This window comes from Camelus ferus, chromosome 17 (genome assembly GCF_009834535.1).
Source record: "Camelus ferus isolate YT-003-E chromosome 17, BCGSAC_Cfer_1.0, whole genome shotgun sequence".
NCBI lineage: Eukaryota > Metazoa > Chordata > Mammalia > Artiodactyla > Camelidae > Camelus > Camelus ferus.
In genome coordinates this window covers 43,876,002-43,894,487 of record NC_045712.1, presented here as the reverse complement: position 1 = coordinate 43,894,487, position 18,486 = coordinate 43,876,002, and the positions used below count along the sequence as shown (strand labels likewise).

At 44.8% G+C, this 18,486-nt stretch overlaps 1 protein-coding gene and 1 long non-coding RNA gene across 22 annotated transcripts in view; one reads left to right on the top strand and one right to left on the bottom strand.

The window, feature by feature from the left end:
• ARPP21 (cAMP regulated phosphoprotein 21) overlaps positions 1–17,796 on the top strand; it is a 151,763-nt gene extending 133,967 nt beyond the window's left edge. For all 18 annotated transcript variants that reach the window (XM_032459275.1, XM_032459287.1, XM_032459281.1 and 15 more), the window contains 2 exons: positions 15,093–15,241; positions 17,015–17,796. In XM_032459275.1, coding sequence (XP_032315166.1) covers positions 15,093–15,241; positions 17,015–17,248 — 383 coding nt within the window. In that variant the 3' untranslated portion in view covers positions 17,249–17,796. The remainder of the gene's footprint in view (positions 1–15,092; positions 15,242–17,014) is intronic.
• Positions 7,482–16,332, bottom strand: LOC106730664. Of its 4 annotated transcripts, none has more exons than XR_001367105.2 (8): positions 15,745–16,332; positions 14,618–15,331; positions 14,408–14,523; positions 13,825–13,921; positions 13,085–13,351; positions 10,727–10,817; positions 9,818–10,591; positions 7,482–8,889 (listed from the first exon to the last, which is right to left on the bottom strand). It is a non-coding gene; the product is annotated as an uncharacterized LOC106730664 (long non-coding RNA). The 4 variants fall into 4 exon arrangements; XR_001367107.2 differs by lacking the exon at positions 15,745–16,332 and having other exon boundaries at positions 14,618–14,678; positions 15,028–15,129; XR_001367106.2 differs by lacking the exon at positions 15,745–16,332 and having other exon boundaries at positions 13,237–13,351; positions 14,618–15,095.
• Positions 17,797–18,486: the final 690 nt, after the last annotated feature.

Genomic DNA, 18,486 nt, shown 5'->3' with positions numbered 1-18,486 from the left:
GCATGGCTGCAGGCTTAGGGGGTCCAAGGAGAGACAGAAAATGAAGGAACTCAGCTGTATTCTGGATGAGGGGAAGACAGAAGGTCCAGGCTTCCTGTCTGCTGTTCTTTTATGCCAGATGAAGATGGAGGAACAGTTGCAAGGGAGCATCAGCATCAGTCAGCAAACTCGCAGTTACGTCCAAAAGATACGAGGCTGCAGAAATCCGGTTTGGTTTCCCAGATGCCTCGCCAAGTGCTAACAGATAGATCTGAGAATGCCAGAGGACGTCTCAGGTGCATTTTCTTCCCCTCCCACCCCGCTTTCAAGCCCCACCCCGCATTTCCTCCTCCTTTCCTTTTTGGGGCCTGTCCCTGCGTCCATCCTCCCCATAGCATCAGATGGAATTAGAAGACTGTGCTGGGCCTTCTTGATTTGCTGCAGGAAATAATTCCTATTTTCCAGAGGCAAAGGGGTAAGAGAATAGTTGGCATCTGGTCAGCTTTGTCTTAATTTATAACCATCACAGCAGAATAATTTCCCTTTGGCCACCTTGCGTGCCTCAGCAGGGATCAGGGCTCTCTGTTCTGAGTCCATTGCTTCTTCATTCTTTTCCTTCAGGCTTTTTGCTTGTTGGCTTGTTTTCCATTATGTGGCACTGTGGGAGTCATTTAGGGTGAGTGCAGTGAGGGCGGTTTCTTTATCAACATCATCAATAAATGTCCTTGAGGCATTGAACGTAGAATTCGGGGCTAGAGCCGAGATGCTTAAGATTCACATCCTTTTCCAAATTATAATCTAATCTGGGAGGCAGGACCTCAATGAGTAATACAATTTAAGTCAAGTTCATACTAGGTGGAAAGTGCAAGGGGAGGGCAAAGAAAGGGCAGCCAGGCACACTGGTCGTTGCCAGATACTCAGTCCCTGGGATGTGTCTTACAAGAGGGGTCTTAGGACTGACACCTCTTAAGGAAAGGATTGTCCCCATTTTACAGATAAGGAAAATGAAGTCAGAGGGGGAGAGATGGCCCCCCAGAGGGTGTGAGGCGCCAGATCCCATCACCCACTCTATGAAGTGAATTAAACGAGAAGGATCCAGGAAGAAGGTTTCTAGAGAGCCGAGGCCTGGTAGTGATTCCAGTGTGGTCCCCAAACCCGCAGCATCAGCCTCCCCTGGGAACTTGTCAGGAAGGCACATTCTCAGGCTCCACCCAGACCTACCGAATGAGAACCCCTGGGGGTTGGAACCTAGCCATGTCTTTTCACTGGTTTACATAACCAGCTTATTCAGAGACAGGAAAATGTTGCAAACCATTGACCAGGGGGAGTCGTCCCCGCAGGGCGGGAAGCAGGCACTCAGAGGTGGAGCGAGATAATGAGGCAGGACTGAGCGGCAGGAACCTCGAGAATCCAAAGCTGTGAGAAGGCAGCATGCTAACCTCATTGGGAAGCATGGGCCTGGCTGAGCACCCTCTCAGTCCTTCGGTCCTTCTAAGAGTAGCCTGGTGTCCCGCCAAGGACAGAACTCAGCTCCTCAGCTGGTTCTCCTTGACCCAGTGTGTTTGCATCAGCTCATCACGTGGAAGACAGCAGGCAACAAAGGCTGTGACTGTCTTAGAAGGTTCCTGCTCTGCTGGGTGCTGATGAAGCGTTTCACCATGATGAAAGGGTTGTTACTCTGGCCTGCCTTGGGGGGAGGGGAGCCGGCAGCAAATGATCTGAGTCATCTCTCTTCCTACCCTGGAGCAGGCCATTAAAAAAAGGAAACTGCTTTGTCATGGTGGAGACAGCCTGCCTTCGAGGCGTGACTGAAAGTTTTCACAACAGACCGCTTGTTCTTCAAGTTTATTTTTCACTTTCATTGCTGTGCAGTAGGATTTCAGTGTGACCATACCCTCCCATCCCAGCAGCTGAAAAGGGAAGCACGTTTGTCTTTGTGTGGCCAGGGCTGAAGATTTCTAACTGTTGTCTCAATCCAGATAAAAGCCAAGCTTTTAAATAACAGTCCTCCACGTGGTGATATTAAAGACTTTCCTTGTTGCTGTTAGCAAGGATAATCAGAATTTGATTATGTAGATGAACAGGAAGTTATCTCTTTGTTACTTGGAGTTGGGATATTATCGGGTGCCCAGTGACTTTACTGTGGGGGGACCGGCTGGAATATTGATGAAGAGACAGAATAACTGGGAATTAGAAGTAATGTTTCCTAAAGTCTATAGTGAAAACTTTACTAATGTTTATCCCCAAATTTTCTTAGAAAACATTGGTTATGGGTAGAATCATCCGTTTATACGACGTTTGTTGTGTGTGTGTGTGTGTTTTTTACTTGAAGTACAGTCAGTTAACAATGTGTGAACTTCTCGTGTACAGCATACTGCTAGTGATACATAGACATTCATATATTCATTTTCATATTCCTTTTCACCATGTTACTACAAGATACTGAATATAGCTCCCTGTGCTATACAGTCTGAACTTGTTTATCTATTTTATATATATTAGTTGGTATCAGCAAATCTCTAACTCCCAATCTATACCTTCCCCACCCCCACCCCTGGTAACCACAAGTTTGTCTTTTATGTCTGTGAGTCTGTTTATTTGGTAAGTTAGTTTTTCTTTTTTTTATTTAAGATTCCACATAGGAGTAATATGTATTTTTCTTTCTCTTTCTGGCTCACTTCACTTAGAATGATGATCTCTGGGTCCATCCATGTTGCTGCAAATAGCATTATTGTATTCTTTTTTATGGCTGAGTAGTATTCCATTGTATAAACATACCACACCTTATTTAACCAGTCATCTGTTGATAGACATATGGGTTGTTTCCATGTCTTGGCTATTGTAAATAGTGCTGCTGTGAACACTGGGGTGTAAATGTCTTTCTGAATTAGATTTTTCTCCAGATATATGCCCAGGAGGGGGATTGCTGGATCATACGGGAAGTCTATTTTTAGTTTTTTTAAGGAACTGCCACACTGTCCTCCAAAGTGACTGCACTAATTTACATTCCCACCAACGGTGTAGGAGGTTTCCTTTTGCTCCACAGCCTCTCCAGCATTTATCATTTGTAGTCCTTTGAATGATGGCCATTCTGACTGTTGTGAGGTGATACCTCATTGTAGTTTTGATTTGCATTTCTCTAACAATCAGTGATGTTGAGCATCTTTTCATCTGCTTGTTAGCCATCTGTATGTCTTCTTTGGAGAGGTGTCTGTTTAGTTCTTCTGCCCATTTGTTGATTGGGTTGCTTGTTTTTTGATATTAAGGTGTATGAGTTGTTTGTGTATTTTGGAAATTAGTCCCTTGTCTGTTGCATCATTTCCAACTATTCTGTCCCATCCTGTAGGTTGTCTTTTTGTTCTGTTGATGGTATCCTTAACTGTGCAAAAGCTTTTAATTAGGTCCCATTTGTTTATTTTCACTTTTATTTCCATTACTCCAGGAGCTCATTCCAAAAATATATTGCTGTGATTTATGTCCAAGAGTGTTCTGCCCATGTTTTACTCTAGGAATTTTATACTATCTTACATTTAAAGGTATAGTCTGTGGTAGAGTATGTGCCTAGTAAGCACCAGGTCCTAGGTTCAGTCTCCAGTACCTCCATTAAAAAAATAAACCTAATTACCTCCCCCACCCCAAATAAGAACAATTTTAAAAAATACATCTTTAATATAAAACAAATTAAGTTGAATCCATTTTGAGTTTATTTTTGTATATGGTATTAGAGAATGTTCTAATTTTGGTCTTTAACAGATAGGGGTCCAGTTTTCCCAGCACCACTTACTGAAGAGACTGTCTTTTCTCCATGGTGTATTCCTGCCCGCTTTATCGGAGATGAATTGACCATAAGTGTGTGGGTTTATCTGGGGGCTTTCTATCCTGTTTGTTTTGATCACTGTAGTTTTCAGTATAGTCTGAAGTCAGGGAGCATGACTTCCCCCAGCTCCATTCCTCTTTTTAGGATTGTTTTGGCTATTCGGGGTCTTTTGTGTCTCCATCCAAATTTTAACTTTTTTTTTGTTCCAGCTCTGTGAAAGGTGTCATTGGTAATTTGATAGGGATTGCACCGAGTCTGCACATTGCCTCGGTAGTATGGCCATGTTAACAGTATTGATTCTTCTAATCTAAGAACACAGTATATCTTTCCATCTGTTTATGTTGTCTTCAGTTTCTTTCATCAATGTCTTAGTTTTCAGAGTACAGGTCTCTTGCCTCCTGGGGTAGGTTTATTCCTAGGTATTTTATTCTTTTTGGTGCAATGGTAAATGTTACTGTTTCCTTAATTTCTTTTTCTGCTACTTAACTGCTAGTGTATAGAAATGCAACTAATTTCTGTATATTAATTTTGTATCCTGCAACTCTGCCAAATTCATTGATGAGTTATAGTAGTTTTCTGGCCGCTTCTTTAGGGTTTTCTATGTGTAGTGTCATGTCATCTGCAAATAGTGACACTTTACTTCTTCCTTTCCAATTTGGATTCATTTCTTTTTTTTTTTTTTTCTCCGACTGATTAATATTATTTTGGAGGTCCAAACCATAGCAAATAAAAGTGAGAGTGGTCATCCTCGTCTTGTTCCTGATCTTAGAGGAAATGCCTTCAGCTTTTCCCTGTTAAGTATAATGTTAGCTGTGGGTTTGTCATATATGGCCTTTGTTATGTTGAGATACATTCTGTCTCCGCCCACTTTCTGAAGTTTTCATCAATGAATGTCGGAATTTTATCAAAAGCTTTTTCTGCATTTATTGGAATGATCATACAGTTTTTACTCTTCAGTTTGTTACTGTGGTGTTTCACACTGATCTGCAGATGCTGAAAACTCCGTGCATCCCTGGGATAAATCCTGCTTGATCATGATGTCTGATCCCTTTAATGCACTGTTGGAGTCGACTTCCCTCTATATTCATGTGTGCCCATAATTTTTGTGTGTGCGAGATCTTTGTCTGGTTTTGGTATCAGGGTAATGATGACCTCATAGAATGAGTTTGGAAATGTTCCTTCCTCTGCAATTTCTTGGAATAGTTTCAGAGTGGGTGTTAACTCTTCTCTAAATGGTGGTAGAACTCACCTTTGATGCTATCTGGTCCTGGACATTTGTTCGGTGGGAGTTTTTAGATTGCGGATTCAATTTAAGTTCTGGTGACTGGTCTTCACAGTCTATTTCTTCCTGGTTCACTCCTGTCGGATTGAACCTTTCTAAGAAATTGTCCATTTCTTCTAGGTTGTCCTTTTTCTTGGTGTATAGTTGCTCATAGCAGCCTCTTATGCTCCCTTGTATTTCTGTGGTATCGGCTGTAATATCTCTTTATTGATTTGGACCCCCCCCCCCTTTTTGATGATTCTGACTAAAGGTTTATCGGTCTTGTTTATCTTTTCAAAGAACCAGCTTACAGTTTCATTGATCTCTTGGTGTATTTTTAGTCTCTATTTCATTTATTTCTGCTACTAACTTTAGGTTTTGTTTGTTCTTCTGTCTCTAGCTGCTTTAGGTATAAGGTTGGGTAGTTTACTTGAGATTTTTCACGTTTCCTGAGGTAAGCTTGTATTGCTATAAACATCCATCTTAGAACTGCTTTTGCTGCATCCCAGAGGTTCTGGATCGATGCGTTTTTGTTTTCATTTCTCTCAAAGTAGTTTTTGTTTCCTCTTTGATTTCTTCAGTGATCTGTTGGTGGTTTAGTAGCATATCATTTAGCCACCATGTGTTTGCAGTTTTTGCAATTGTTTTCTTGTAGATGATTTCTAACCTTAGCATTATGGCTGGAAAAGACACTTGGTATGACTCCAGTTTTCTTACGCTCACTGAGGCTGGCTTCGTGGGCCAGCATGTGGTTGATTCTGGAGAATGTTCCATGTGCACCTGAGAAGAATGTGTGTTCTGCTGCTTTAGGATGGAATGTTCTACAGATCTCAATTAAGTCCATCTGGTCCAATGTGCCTGTATTTCCTTATTGACTGACTGACTGACTGAATGCTCTGTCTGATGGGAGTGGGGTGTTAAGGTCCCCACTGTTACTGTCAATTTCTCCTTTTATGTCTGTTAACACTTGCCTATTATAGTGAGGTGCTCCTCTGTTGGGTGCATATATATTTACAATGGTTATATCCTCTTCTTGGATTGGTCCCTTGAACATTATGTAGTGTCCTCCTCTGTCTCTCGTAACAGTCTTCAAATTGTTTTGTCTGATGTAAGTATTGCTACTAGCTTTCCTCAGGCTTCTGTCTGCGTGGAGTATCTTTTTCCATCGCCTCACTTGCAGCCTGCATGTGTCTCTGCCTCTGAGGTGGGTCTCCTGTAGACAGCAGATACTGGGTCTTCTTTTTGTAGCCATTCAGCTAGTCTGTGTCTTTTGTTTGGATCATTTACTCCATTTACATTTAAAGTAATTATTATGATGTATATTCTTATTGCCATTTAAAAAATTGTTCTGGGTTTGTTTTTGTAGGTCTTTTTCTCTTCTTTTCGTTCTCTCTTCTTGTGGTTTGATGACTAGTGAATTTCCTTAAACATGTGTTGTAAAGCTGGTTTGGTAGTGTTGAATTCTTTCACCTTTTGTTTATCTGTGAAGCTTTTGATTTCTCCATGAAGTCTACGCAAGAGGCTTGCTGGGAAAAGTATTCTTGGTTATAAGTTTCTCCTTTTTATCACTTTAAGTGTATTGTGCCCCTCCCTCCCTTCTGGCCTGTAGTTTCTGAAAAATCAGCTGATAACCAACCTTATGGAGAGTTCCCTTGTATGTTATTTGTTGCTTTTTCTTGCTGATTTTAGTGTTTTTCCCTAAGACCTGTAAATCTGATTACTGTGGACCTTGGTGTGCTCCTCTTTGGGCTGAGCCTGTGTGGGACTCTCTGCACTTCCTGGACTTGGGTGACACTTTCCTTTCCCAAGGTTATTACCTCTTCAAAACTTTTCTCAAGCCCTTTGTCCCTCTCTCCTCTTTCTGGGACCCCTGTAATGAGTATTAGTGTCTTTCATGACATCCCAGAGTTCTCTTAAACTATCCTCATTTCTTTTTATTCTTTTTTCTGTTCTGCAGTAGTTATTTCCACTAATCTGTCTTCGAGCTCATTGATCTGTTCTTCTGCCTCATTTAGTCTATTCTTGGTTTCTTCTACTGTGTTACTCATTTCAGTAATTTTATTCCTCAACTCTGGGTATTATTTATGTTTTTCAACTCTTTGCTAAAAACTTTACTCTGTGTATCTCTGCTCCTCCTGAGTTCTCTTAACATCTTCACCATCATAACTCTACACTCTCTCTCTCTCAGACAGAGGGCCTGCCTCCTCATCCCTCATTTCCTCTTCCGGGATTTTATCTTGTGCCTCGGCCTGGGAGATGTTCCTCTGTGCCTCATCTTGTCTAACTTCCTATCTGTATTTCTAGGTAGGTCAGTTCCACTTCTCAACCTTGTGGAGAAGTGGCCCTCTTGTGAGAGATGCCCTGTGTGTCCCAGCAGTACATACACTCCCCTCTTGTCACCCAAGGGCCAGGGCAGAGTCAGGCCTGTGTTTGTGGGTAATTCCACAGGCTGTGGGGTGGCTGTTTCCTTATTTCTGGTATCTGCCCCCTGGTGGGTGAGGCTGGACTAGAGGCTTGTGCAGGTTTCCTGGCAGGAGGAGTTGGGGTGTGTCTAGAGGCGTTTGTGGCTCAGGAAGTCTGCTGATTGGGGGGGGGGGGGGCTGTGTTCCCACCCAGTATGTTGTTTGGCCTGAGGTTTCCCAGCCCTTAAGCCTACAGGCTGTTGGATGGGGCTAGGTCCTGGCGCTAATGACCCAAGCAAGATGTCAGCCTCCAGGAAAGCTCATGTAGATGAACACACTCGGAATGTCTGCCACCAGCTTTTATGTCCCCTGGGTGAGCCACAGCCGTCCCCTACCTCCCCAGGAGACTTCACAAAACCAGCTGGCATTTCTGGCCCAGGTACCTATAAAATCACTGCCTCTGCCCTTAGACCTGGCGCGCGCGAGATGGTGTGTGCACTTCCTCAGAGAATGAATTCTGTTCCCCCAAGTCCAGTGGGGCTCCTAGAGCTAAGGCCCCCTGGCCTTCAAAACCAGCTGTTCCGGGGTCTCCCATCCCAAAGCTCCCCTGGGCTGGGGAGCCTGACTGGGGGCTCAGCGCTCTCCTGTGGGAGGCCTCTGCGACCTCATTACTCTTCAGCTTGTGGGTCGCCCACCCGGGGGGAATGGGGCCCGGTTATATCACAAGCGCACCTCTCCTGCTGTTCCACTGTGGTTCCCTCTTTATGTTTCCAGTTCAAGAGGATCTTTTTTGCTAGGTTCCAGTCTTTTTCTTCCCATGGTTGTTTAACAGTCAGTTGTGGTTTTGTCGCAGTCACAAGGGGAGAGACGAGCTCATGGTCCTACTGCTCTGCCATCTTGACCAGAAATCTCGACCCCGTGACTTCTGACCTCATGATTATCCTGTTCTAGCAGCAGATCAAAAGCATTGTGTCACTGAAATCATCCATCAGAGGGAGTGTGACTGTGGGGAATTAAAAGCGTCAGCTCCGTCTTGACTTTGCCCCCACCTTAGTCCAGGGAAAGAACACCTCCAGGTGCCTCAACAACAATTTGCTGCCACCCGGCCCCAGGTAAGTGTGTCCGTAATTAACACCGGAAGAGGTGCAGACACGCGAGAATGCCACCTGGTCCTCCAAACCACACAGCCTCATTAGGAAGGTAGAAAGCCTGTGAGTCTTTCATGCAGCTCTTCTCCCTCTGGGTTGTGGACGCTCTCTGGCTGTCAGCACAGCACTCGGGGCCAGGAAAGTTCAGAGAATTACTTCAATAATATGACAGCCTCTTCCATTTAAAATGGAATTCAGTGCTGGTGTCCCTCAGAGGCATTCATTGAAATTCTGTGCATGATCCATTCCTGTAGTCATTTAACGGTGTCTCTCATGTTTGCCCTGATTTAAAAAAAGAAGAAAGAAAGAAAGAGAAAGAAAGCCAGCTTTGTACTTGCGATAACATGGAGCAGGATGGAGTAACTGTGAGGAAGAGGCCCCCGAGCTTGCAGTGATAGGACGGTTCATCTGATGTGTACGGCCATTAGAAAATGACCCATGCGTGGGTGTTCTCAGGGGACAGTGAAGAGGCTTTTAAGAATTACACTCTGTGCAGTATGAAAGCTAATGAGCAAAAGAGCAAGTAGGAAGACAAACGATGGCTCCAGGAAGCCTCGTTTCACTTCAGCTTTCCTCAAATTCATTAGGACGGACTAGCCCTCCCCGGGCCAGGCGCTGCACCCGCTCCGTCCCCAGGCAGCATCCCTGCAGCCCACCCTGCTCCTGGGGAATTAAAACCACCACATGATAAATGGTGAGGAAAAGAAAGAGGATAGATGCAGACACTGCCAGTAAATGCAATGAAGGCAAACGTTTACACAAAGCTGAAAAAAGGTCACTGGGCTTCAATAGCCACCCCCCCCCTCCAAAAAAGGGCAATTTTTTATACTCCCTTTTTTAAATTTTTTGGACTGTCTTACAGTCTCTTCATATAGAACAAAAAAAATAGTGTCTTATTGTGAGGTCCAGGCTAAGTATTTTTATCCTATGTCTTACTTTTTTGACATGTTTGAAGATTAAAAAAAAAGAAAAATGCCTTTCCAATCCAACCTGTACTGCTTTCTTTTTTGGTGCAGGGGAGAAATTAAGTGTTTTTTTAGAGGAGGTACTGGGACTGAACCCAGGCCTCGTGCATGCCAAGCACGTGCTCCACCACTGAGCCATACCCTCCCGCGTACTGCTTTCTTGTTTTAAAAAATCCTATGTAGGGTTTTAGGTCACATAAACTGGGAGGTTTACACAGAGGCAAAATGCTTCAAAAGATACCCACCTTGCTTTTCAGAGCTGACCCCACTTAACCTCCGCTCTGGGAGCCAGCTCCGAGGAGCGGGAGGACAGCGTGTGAAGGCCCAGGAGTCGGGGGCCTGCCTTGGGGCCGCGGACCCCCGGGCTCTGGGAGGCCTCTGTGCCTGTGGAGCTGTCCGGGTGTCTGCCCTCCACATGAGGGCATCCAGCATCCCGAGTCCGCTTCTCTGAAACGTCTGGTGGGTGGTACCTCTTCCAGGAAGCCAGAGACACTGTGACATCATACAGCGTATCTACTCCCCGCCGCCAGCGCTCCTGGGAGCGCTGAGGTGCTGCAGGCAGATGAAGCCAGAGAGGCCCCCTGTCGCAGAGACACTGCCCTCGTAAAGCCGTAAGCTGGGGAACGAATCCATGGTGTTCACAGAATTAGCAAGATGATGAGCGCAGTCTCTGAACTCCCAGAGTACAGCCATCTCTCAGTGGCCAGGGGGTCGTGACTTCTCCAGGCCTCTACGTGACAGGCCAGGTGGCTTTGCAGTTTCTGTATGTCTTCTTTCACCTACTTTTATCTTTGAAACACCATCAAGGCTCTTTTTGTCTCCAAAGGCCCACTGACTTTCCCGGGGTGGGGGCAGCCGGTTGCCTTCTGCAGTCACGTAACAGAACTGATGTTACATTTCCTGTGCAGGTAAGTATTTCTTTAACGTGGTATTTGAAGAGCACGTTGAGAAAACAATCCGGAGTATAGACAGTCTTCAACAATTGTGCGGAGGGCCATTGTTTTAAATGGTCCTAGTAGCTGGAACAAAGTATCCACTTATTAGAAACTGATCAAGTAAAGGAAGGGACCAGAAGCCCTCTGACTCCCCCCACCCCACACAAGCTGACCATCTGAGTGACATGAGTTGATACTGACCGGGTGGCTATGCCTCACCTTCAATTTTCTTTTGTTCTTCAACACTAGCAAGATCTTGTTCAACAGACTGTGGGTCATAACTCTTGTCCTCTCTCCTTCATTGTTTTAACTGTTGAGAAAACAGTTCATGAGCTGAGTACCTGCCACACTCCAGGGATTACGTTCAGGTATGAGAGGTATGCGAGCTGGGAGAATGTGGCCCGTCAGAACACCATAGCTTAAATTCTAACTCTCCCTCCTCCTGGCTGGCTGACCCTGACAGGTTTCTCCATCTCTCTGAGTCACAGTTGTCTCTTTTGTCAAAAGGAGTTTAATCTGTGACAGCAGAGTCCAAGGGCTTAATTTGTTGTTTGGATCAGAGTAAGTCATCAACAAACAGAGCTGGTTAGCGCCCCTGTAACGGAAAATCTTTCAAGAAGATGAAAGTGTGGAGGAATTGATAGGAAACCAAGGAACAGAACCGGGCAGATGTAGAAAATAGTGCACTGTGTGAACTATTAAAAGTCTGCGAAGGGTTAGAAGCCAGTCCTAAATAAGCATTTTTCTTTTTTCGTATTTTTCACCAGCAATGCCACAGCTGAACCACTGTAATTCCATCTGCAAACCATGTATGAAGGGCAGAGTTTGAATTGAGAATCAGTTTGTTGGTTCCTTAGAAACCTGGAGCAATATGTGTACATTGGGTCATTCAAGATACAAGATGTTTTATATTGAGTAGGTTATTAACTTTCATCATTTGAAAAGACGGTCTGCCCCCTATTAAGAATACTTCACTCAACACAACAGGAGAATTACACGGCTTGGGCGGACTTGACTTGGGGGGTGATGAGGGCTGTCCAGTTCTCAACGACTTTGCTCTGTAGATATTTGTATTTGTCCTCCTAACTCACACTTCAAACTTCGTAACTAACAAGAGCCAGGGAGACAAAACCCTGAAAGTACAGGCTATGACTGTGTCGTTTCACTCACTTCTAACGTGCTGACGCTGTTACAGAGTGCTCAATTAGAACTTAACTTAAAATCATGGCCCTCACAATCTTCAATTTTTAATTCTGAATCAGTTTCCATTCTGATTTTTCATAAATGTGCTACATCAAGAGAAACATTTCCTGGACAGAATATTCCTGAATTAGCCTCAAACTACAAATAGTATGCAATTACCGCCGTATTTCAGGTGAAACAATATTGAATTTTCAGATTTGTAAGATCTGGACATTTAAAATTTTATAATCTCTCAATCTCAATCTTAGTAGAGCTTCCTCTTCTACTGGCTAGGAGGCATTTGTCCATTCCTATCCTTTTTAACCCCAGAAAATAAATGATGCGTGTGACTTGAAAAAGGAACGATAAAAATAGTCGACGTCTTTACGCTCTTCTGCAGGGCAGACACTGTTGCTGTCTCTGTTTTGTAAGATGCATTAGAGCTTGCTAATCCTCCACAAATGCGAAAATCTGATCATTTCACCACTAAGAACTGACAAACTGGAACATATTTCTCAACAGATGAGATGATAAGCAGGTTCCCAGCAGCACTGCCCTCTCCGCCTTCAGGCGGACGGTGTCCCGGGCAGGCCCCGCCGGCCCCCTCTCAGGGCACTGTGCTCACGCTTCTATCGCCCCATCCCTGGACCGGGGCGAGGATGCCCCTTCCAGCCTTCCACCTCCAGGACCATTCTGTTCTGCTGCCTACCTTCTGTCATATCATGTAAAGATACGGGTACCTCCAATTAAACCGCTTCCAGTGTAAATTTCTTGCCTGGAGAGCAAACTGAGGAGTGAATGGCATTCATGAATATAAATTGGCCTTTCCTTACACTTAAGTTTTCCTTTGGAAAATGTACAGCGTTCTTCATTCCCCACGTAAATCTATTTGCCTGAAGTATATGTACTGTGGGAAGCCCTGTGCAGAGTGGGTGGCCCACTGCTGTGCACGAATGCACATTTAAAGTTCACAAATCATCAGGCGGGGGAGGCCTCCCTGCACGCCACAGAAGTGAACTGCCCCCTCCCAGGCCCTGCACCTTTCCTGGGATGACACCACCCGACCTCCTCCCTTTCCTTTCCTTGAGTATTATTTGATACTAGCTTCCTTTTCCAAACAAGATGCTCCGTATTCTGTTCACCTTAACAGCTCTGTTATCAGACTTATCTTTCCCTTCACTCCAATTTTGTTTTGGACAGATGGGGGGCAGTAAGCAAACATACCATCTCTCCATGTGAGCCACCGTCCCTTCCCTGCCCGCCCCCTCCCCTCTTTTCCTCTGCATACTGGCCGTGCGGCTTCTGCCACGGGACCGTGGACCAACTAGGCTATTACCCCAAGACCAGATATAAGTCAGGGTTTTAAAAGACATTTCTCTCATTTTCAACCTGTACCTTGAATCTTCAGCCAGAAATAAGGCTCCCTTCTGTTGTCCAATGCACAGACGTGAGAGTGTGCTCACACGCCTGCTCTCTGCTGCCCCCCAGGAAGCGGGGAGGAGGGCTGTCGGGCACGTGCATTCAGACCGAGGTATTTTCTTACGTACGTAACAGTTCTTGCGCCAGTGAATTGGACGTGCCCAGAAAAAAAAGTCTTCGTAACGGTAAAACAGCAACAGCCATTTTTCAGGGTCAGTGGATACATGAATTAGAGTGGGGTATCTAAACGGAAAATAAAAGTTTTTTGCAACTAATGTTCAAAGAAATTTCTCTCTTGCACATAAGGCATCCTGGGCGGCAGAATGCCACCCTGGCGTGGCCTTTTAAGGCACAGCTCTTGTTCCCAAGTCTGATGACTTTTCTGTATTATATAAACTGCAAATACTGTTCCATATTGTACACAATATAGAACACGTGTAACTCCTCTGAGCCGACGTTACTGGTATCAAATAGACCCGCAGAGCATATGAAAGGAAGGCCTGGACTGTGAACCACAGACACAGCGCAGCTGGGGGGAAGATGGTCATCACCTTTCATGACAGTCTTAATATGTGTGGTGTCTTTGTAAGAATTTAAAGTCAGTCAGTAAGTTAACTATGAAAATGAAGTCAGGTGAGTAACGTGAACATAAAATAATGGGGCACGTGACGAGGGTCAAAGGATGACTTCCCAGATGACACGCTTGGTCTGCTTACCAGTGCGGGCACGGGCGGGCTTCCCCACGGGGCTGGTCCCCACTCTTGGTCTACTCTGATTCAGTGACTATTCGCCGGCCTTGGTTCTGCAGTATTTCTAGGATGAGTGAAAACATTTTTCTGTCAGAAAAGGCTCTCAAAGTGTTGCCTGTTTTGAAGAGTATATTATGATTTTCACCCTTCCTCCGTTCAAACTCTCCTAGGCACTCCAAACACAGGCTGTTTATAAACAATACACATTGATTAGGAATTTTTCTTTACTCTTCATTTCTATTTTAAAAATCTGGTTGTAAAACTGTGTTGTAGAATCTTTAAAATCCTAGATTTTCTTCTCTGAGAAATGTACTAAGACAGGGGTCCCACTGACTCCTGGGCCCACAGTACAGTTAGTATGGGAGCTGGAAGGTTCTCCTTGTGCAGCAGGAAGTAAATCTGTTTCATTTCTCTATCACCATGTCATTTTCACCTCCCATCATAACTTTCTTCCCAATATTTATACAAACAGTTCACAGCCTGCAGCCTGCCTGCATTTTAAACCACGTCTTATGGTACGGATTAAAATAAGAAAGAAAAGAAACCTTACCAGTTGGCCCACTGGATGGAAATGAACAGACACAGTCTTTAACTGCTGTATTCTGTATTATCTAGTATATGGACATGGTCGTTTAGTGGAGTGTTTTGCCAGAATGTCCTCAGGAGCTAGTGGTGAAACAGAATAAAAGCAACGACATTTCACTCACTGTTGTTTTTTCCTACAGCAATGAACATCGAATTATGTAGGGTAGTGACTCACACTGTTCAGTAGGGCCTCGGAAATAGAATGCGTCCTACGTTGACAGGCTGTTTGGAAATCTCTGTGTGAGTGAGGTAGTGCAGAAAAGTCAGAGGGTAAGAGAATGAGTCGACTTAATTAGGAAAAACAACCCTGATAATGGGAGACTTCTCCAAATATCCCTGCTGCCAAAGCAGAAGCCAAATACGAAAGGTGTAATGTGCAACTGTCAACTGACGTCTGCACCAGGAGACATTCACCACGTCACAGCGTGCTCACTGGACCCTTCTTAAGGACAGAAATATCAGTGGATTTTTTGGAGTCATCATGGTCCACTCTAAGCAGCAAAAAATGATCTGTAGGAAACAAGCAGTCCTGATACGGGCAGAGGCTGAATGCTGGGAGGCTGCCCTGTGAACAAGTGCTCTTACCCCAAACGATACTGTCTTCATTCTTCTTGGCACAACCAGTTCAAAAGGTGCTTTTCTCTTCACAGGTTACCAGCCGGTGCTGTCTGGTCAGCAGGGGTTCCAAGGCCTCGTGGGGGTGCAGCAGTCACCTCCCAGTCAGGGCGTGCTGAGCAGCCCACAGGGGGCTCCCGTGCAGAGCGTGATGGTCTCCTACCCAACCATGTCCTCTTACCAGGTGTGTGTCAGGCGCTTGGAAAACTGTGCTTTATAAAGTAGAATTTGCCAAAGTAGAGTCTGTGGGTCTGTCTCCCAGTCGGGTGGCCTGCTGGGTGGGTGTTGGGTACAGTCACTGATGTTAGATTTTGAGTCAAGATTATAATAATAGATATAGAAATAGGTATTTCCCATTTTCTACCTAACTACAATGGCTTTTGAATTCCCTGCCAAGTGTGGTTCCGTATAAACTTTCCATTTATGGGAAAAAAAATTCCTTGGAGTGCTACTCCTCCTGAGCTTCGGGCATTCTATTGAAATGGCACTTACTAGGAGAAAGTCTCCGTGACAGATTTTCCTGTGTTTCTGTACACAAAGAAACTGTAGTTCACTGCAAATGTAAGTTACAGGAGACTTTAACGTGGCATCTCAGATTCAGAGGGCGTTTCTCCGACCTAACAACTGCATTTTCCCGACTAAGCCCACAATGAGTATTTAAAAAGTGCCCCTTTCTGTACTTCATACCCTGAAAAACACGGGGAGTGAAACCGAAGGGCTAGGGAAGCACTACGTTCAGTTTAGCTGCACCAGGTACTTCTGGCCCCAGAGAACCGATCCTCGGTCCTCCTGCACTGACAGTCCTTCACAGTGCGTCGGTTTGTACCTCCAGCTCCGTGAGATGTTCTCTAACCTGCAGGATGGGAAGGAGGGAGGTCCCTGGGACAAACGACCCTTTTACACCTTGAATGGCTCCAGGCCACTCTGTCTGCATAAGACCAGAATGGGAGCATGGCCTTCCGAAACTGAGAGAAATCCAGAATGGGAGGTCTAGCCTGTAGTCCCTAGAGCCTGGAGCAAGGCAGGAAGGAAGGAGGAAGGAACTAACACTTCTGAGCATTTACTTCTAGCCAGACATGCCCCCAAAACTGGACATCATCCCTGCCATCTTTCCTGTGGCACTCTGAAGTAGGCGTCATTAGGCAAATGGAGTTGGAGTTAGAGAATCAGAGAGGTTGTCCAGTGTTAAACAGCCAATAAAAGGTAGAGCTGATCTATGTACAACAGCCAAGACGCCAAAGCAGCCTAAATGTCCAATGATAGGACTGGATACAGAAGTTGTTTGTGTGTACATACATGTATGTATGTACACACACACACACACACACGCATACAGATACATAAATACACACATGCTGGAATACTATTCAGCCACAAAAAATGAAATGCCATCTGCAGCAACACGGATGGATCTGCAGATTGTCATGCTGCTTGAAGAAAGCCTGAAAGAGAAAGAAAAATACCATATGATATCACTTATATGTGGAATCTAATAAAAAGACACAAATGAACTTATTTACAAAGCAGAAACAGACTCATAGACTTAGAAAAGAAACTTATGGTTACCAAAGGGGAAAGGCGGGGAAGGGATAAATTGGGAGTTTGGGATTAGCAAACACTAACTACTGTATATAAGATAAAATAACAGGGTCCTTCTTTCTACTGTATATACAGCATAGGTCATTATATTCAGTACTTTGTACTAACCGATAATGAAAAAGAATATGAAAAGAAATACACGTATCTGTATATAAGTAACTGGGGCCCTGTGCTGTGCACCAGACAGCAGCCCAACGCTGTGAACTGACTGGACTTCAGTAAAACAAAGGCAGAGCAGGCTCGGTGACCTGTCAGGTCTAACCCAAAAGCTTGAATGTGTTTGATGACATCCCTGTAGCTCAGTGGAAATCCAAAAACCACCTGTTCATCCAGGGTTCTCTTCTGTGTCTCCTGACAGGTGCCAATGACCCAGGGTTCTCAAGGACTGCCCCAGCAGTCCTACCAACAGCCAGTCATGCTGCCTAACCAGGCGGGCCCAGGGCCTCTCCCGGCCACGGGGGTGCCCGTGTACTGCAGCGTCACACCGCCGACCCCTCAGAACAGCCTGAGGCTGCTTGGCCCTCACTGCCCCTCCAGCTGCAGGACAAACTGTGCCAGCGTGAGCAACGCCGGGTGGCAGGTCAAGTTCTGAGCGCCCCGGCTGTGGTCCACTTCTCAAGACGGTACTCACGGCCTGGAAGGGAAGGGGAGCAAGTGGGAGAGGCCGCCGGGGACTCAAGTATGCACTCCACATGCAAAGGACTGCTGCTGGTATTATGTTTAAAAAAAAAAAAACCAACAACAAACAAAAAACAAAGACTCATACACACGTTAGCTGGTTAATGGTGCATATTTCCATCATGTCTGCTAGGTATGCCTTTATAGCTTAGCTAGTGACATGAATTCATCAAGGTAAGATTTTCTCCTACCACTGATCACCACTGTGTAGACGATAATATCCCTAATTTGGATTCTTAGTTTTGTACTTTGTGTTGAGTTTGTGATGCTAAAAGTATTTACAAATTATATACTGAAATCACACTGTACCAAAGCTGTAATGGAAAAGAAAAGAAAGGATGAATGGAAGGAATAATTTATATACACCATATAGAGTTTTCTTTTTTTAATGGATATATAATGTATTGTAGTGTTTAATGAAAATAAAGCTATTTGACCTTACGGAGGAAGGTCATGTTTTTACCACCGGTTTGGTTCACTCTCTGTTTCAGTACGTGCGGGCTTATGGCTCACTGTTAGCCCCTGTGGGAGCTATGTCATGAGTAACGCACAGAAAAGATGCTCCGGGGAGCTGCAGGGGGACCGCCCTCACACTGGTAAGCAAACACTGAACTGCAGTTCCCTGAAGTGATGCCAAGGGGTCCTGGAAATAAGATGACATCCTTCTCTTTCCCTGACTTCACGTTTTTAAAATGTGTAACTTACTTTTAGTTTTAGGGCCACTGAATGCGTGTAGCTGTACTTCACTAACAAGGAGAAGCTGTGTCCTGGCTAACGGTGGCCCTGGACCAGACCCTGTTCCACCTTCATCGAGGCTCATCGCACACCTGGAAAACAAGAAGTCTTCGTTCAGAGGAAGATGAGAAGGGAGGGGCAAGGTCTAATCCCACCCATTACAGTGGACGCACAGTGTATCCAGTGTAAACCGTCACTAGTGTTGCCAGTGAGTCAGTATCTCAGAGGAGCTACTGTGATTAATAGTTGTCCTAATATTTTAAAACATGGTAAAATATAGCAACACTTCAGTTACAAAGACAGAGCATTCACACTCACACACACACACACACACATTCAAAGCTGTTCCTGTCTAATCTCCAAATGTTTACCTCCCTGTAGATTCTGAAGGTAAAACCGCTTTATTACAACCTTTGA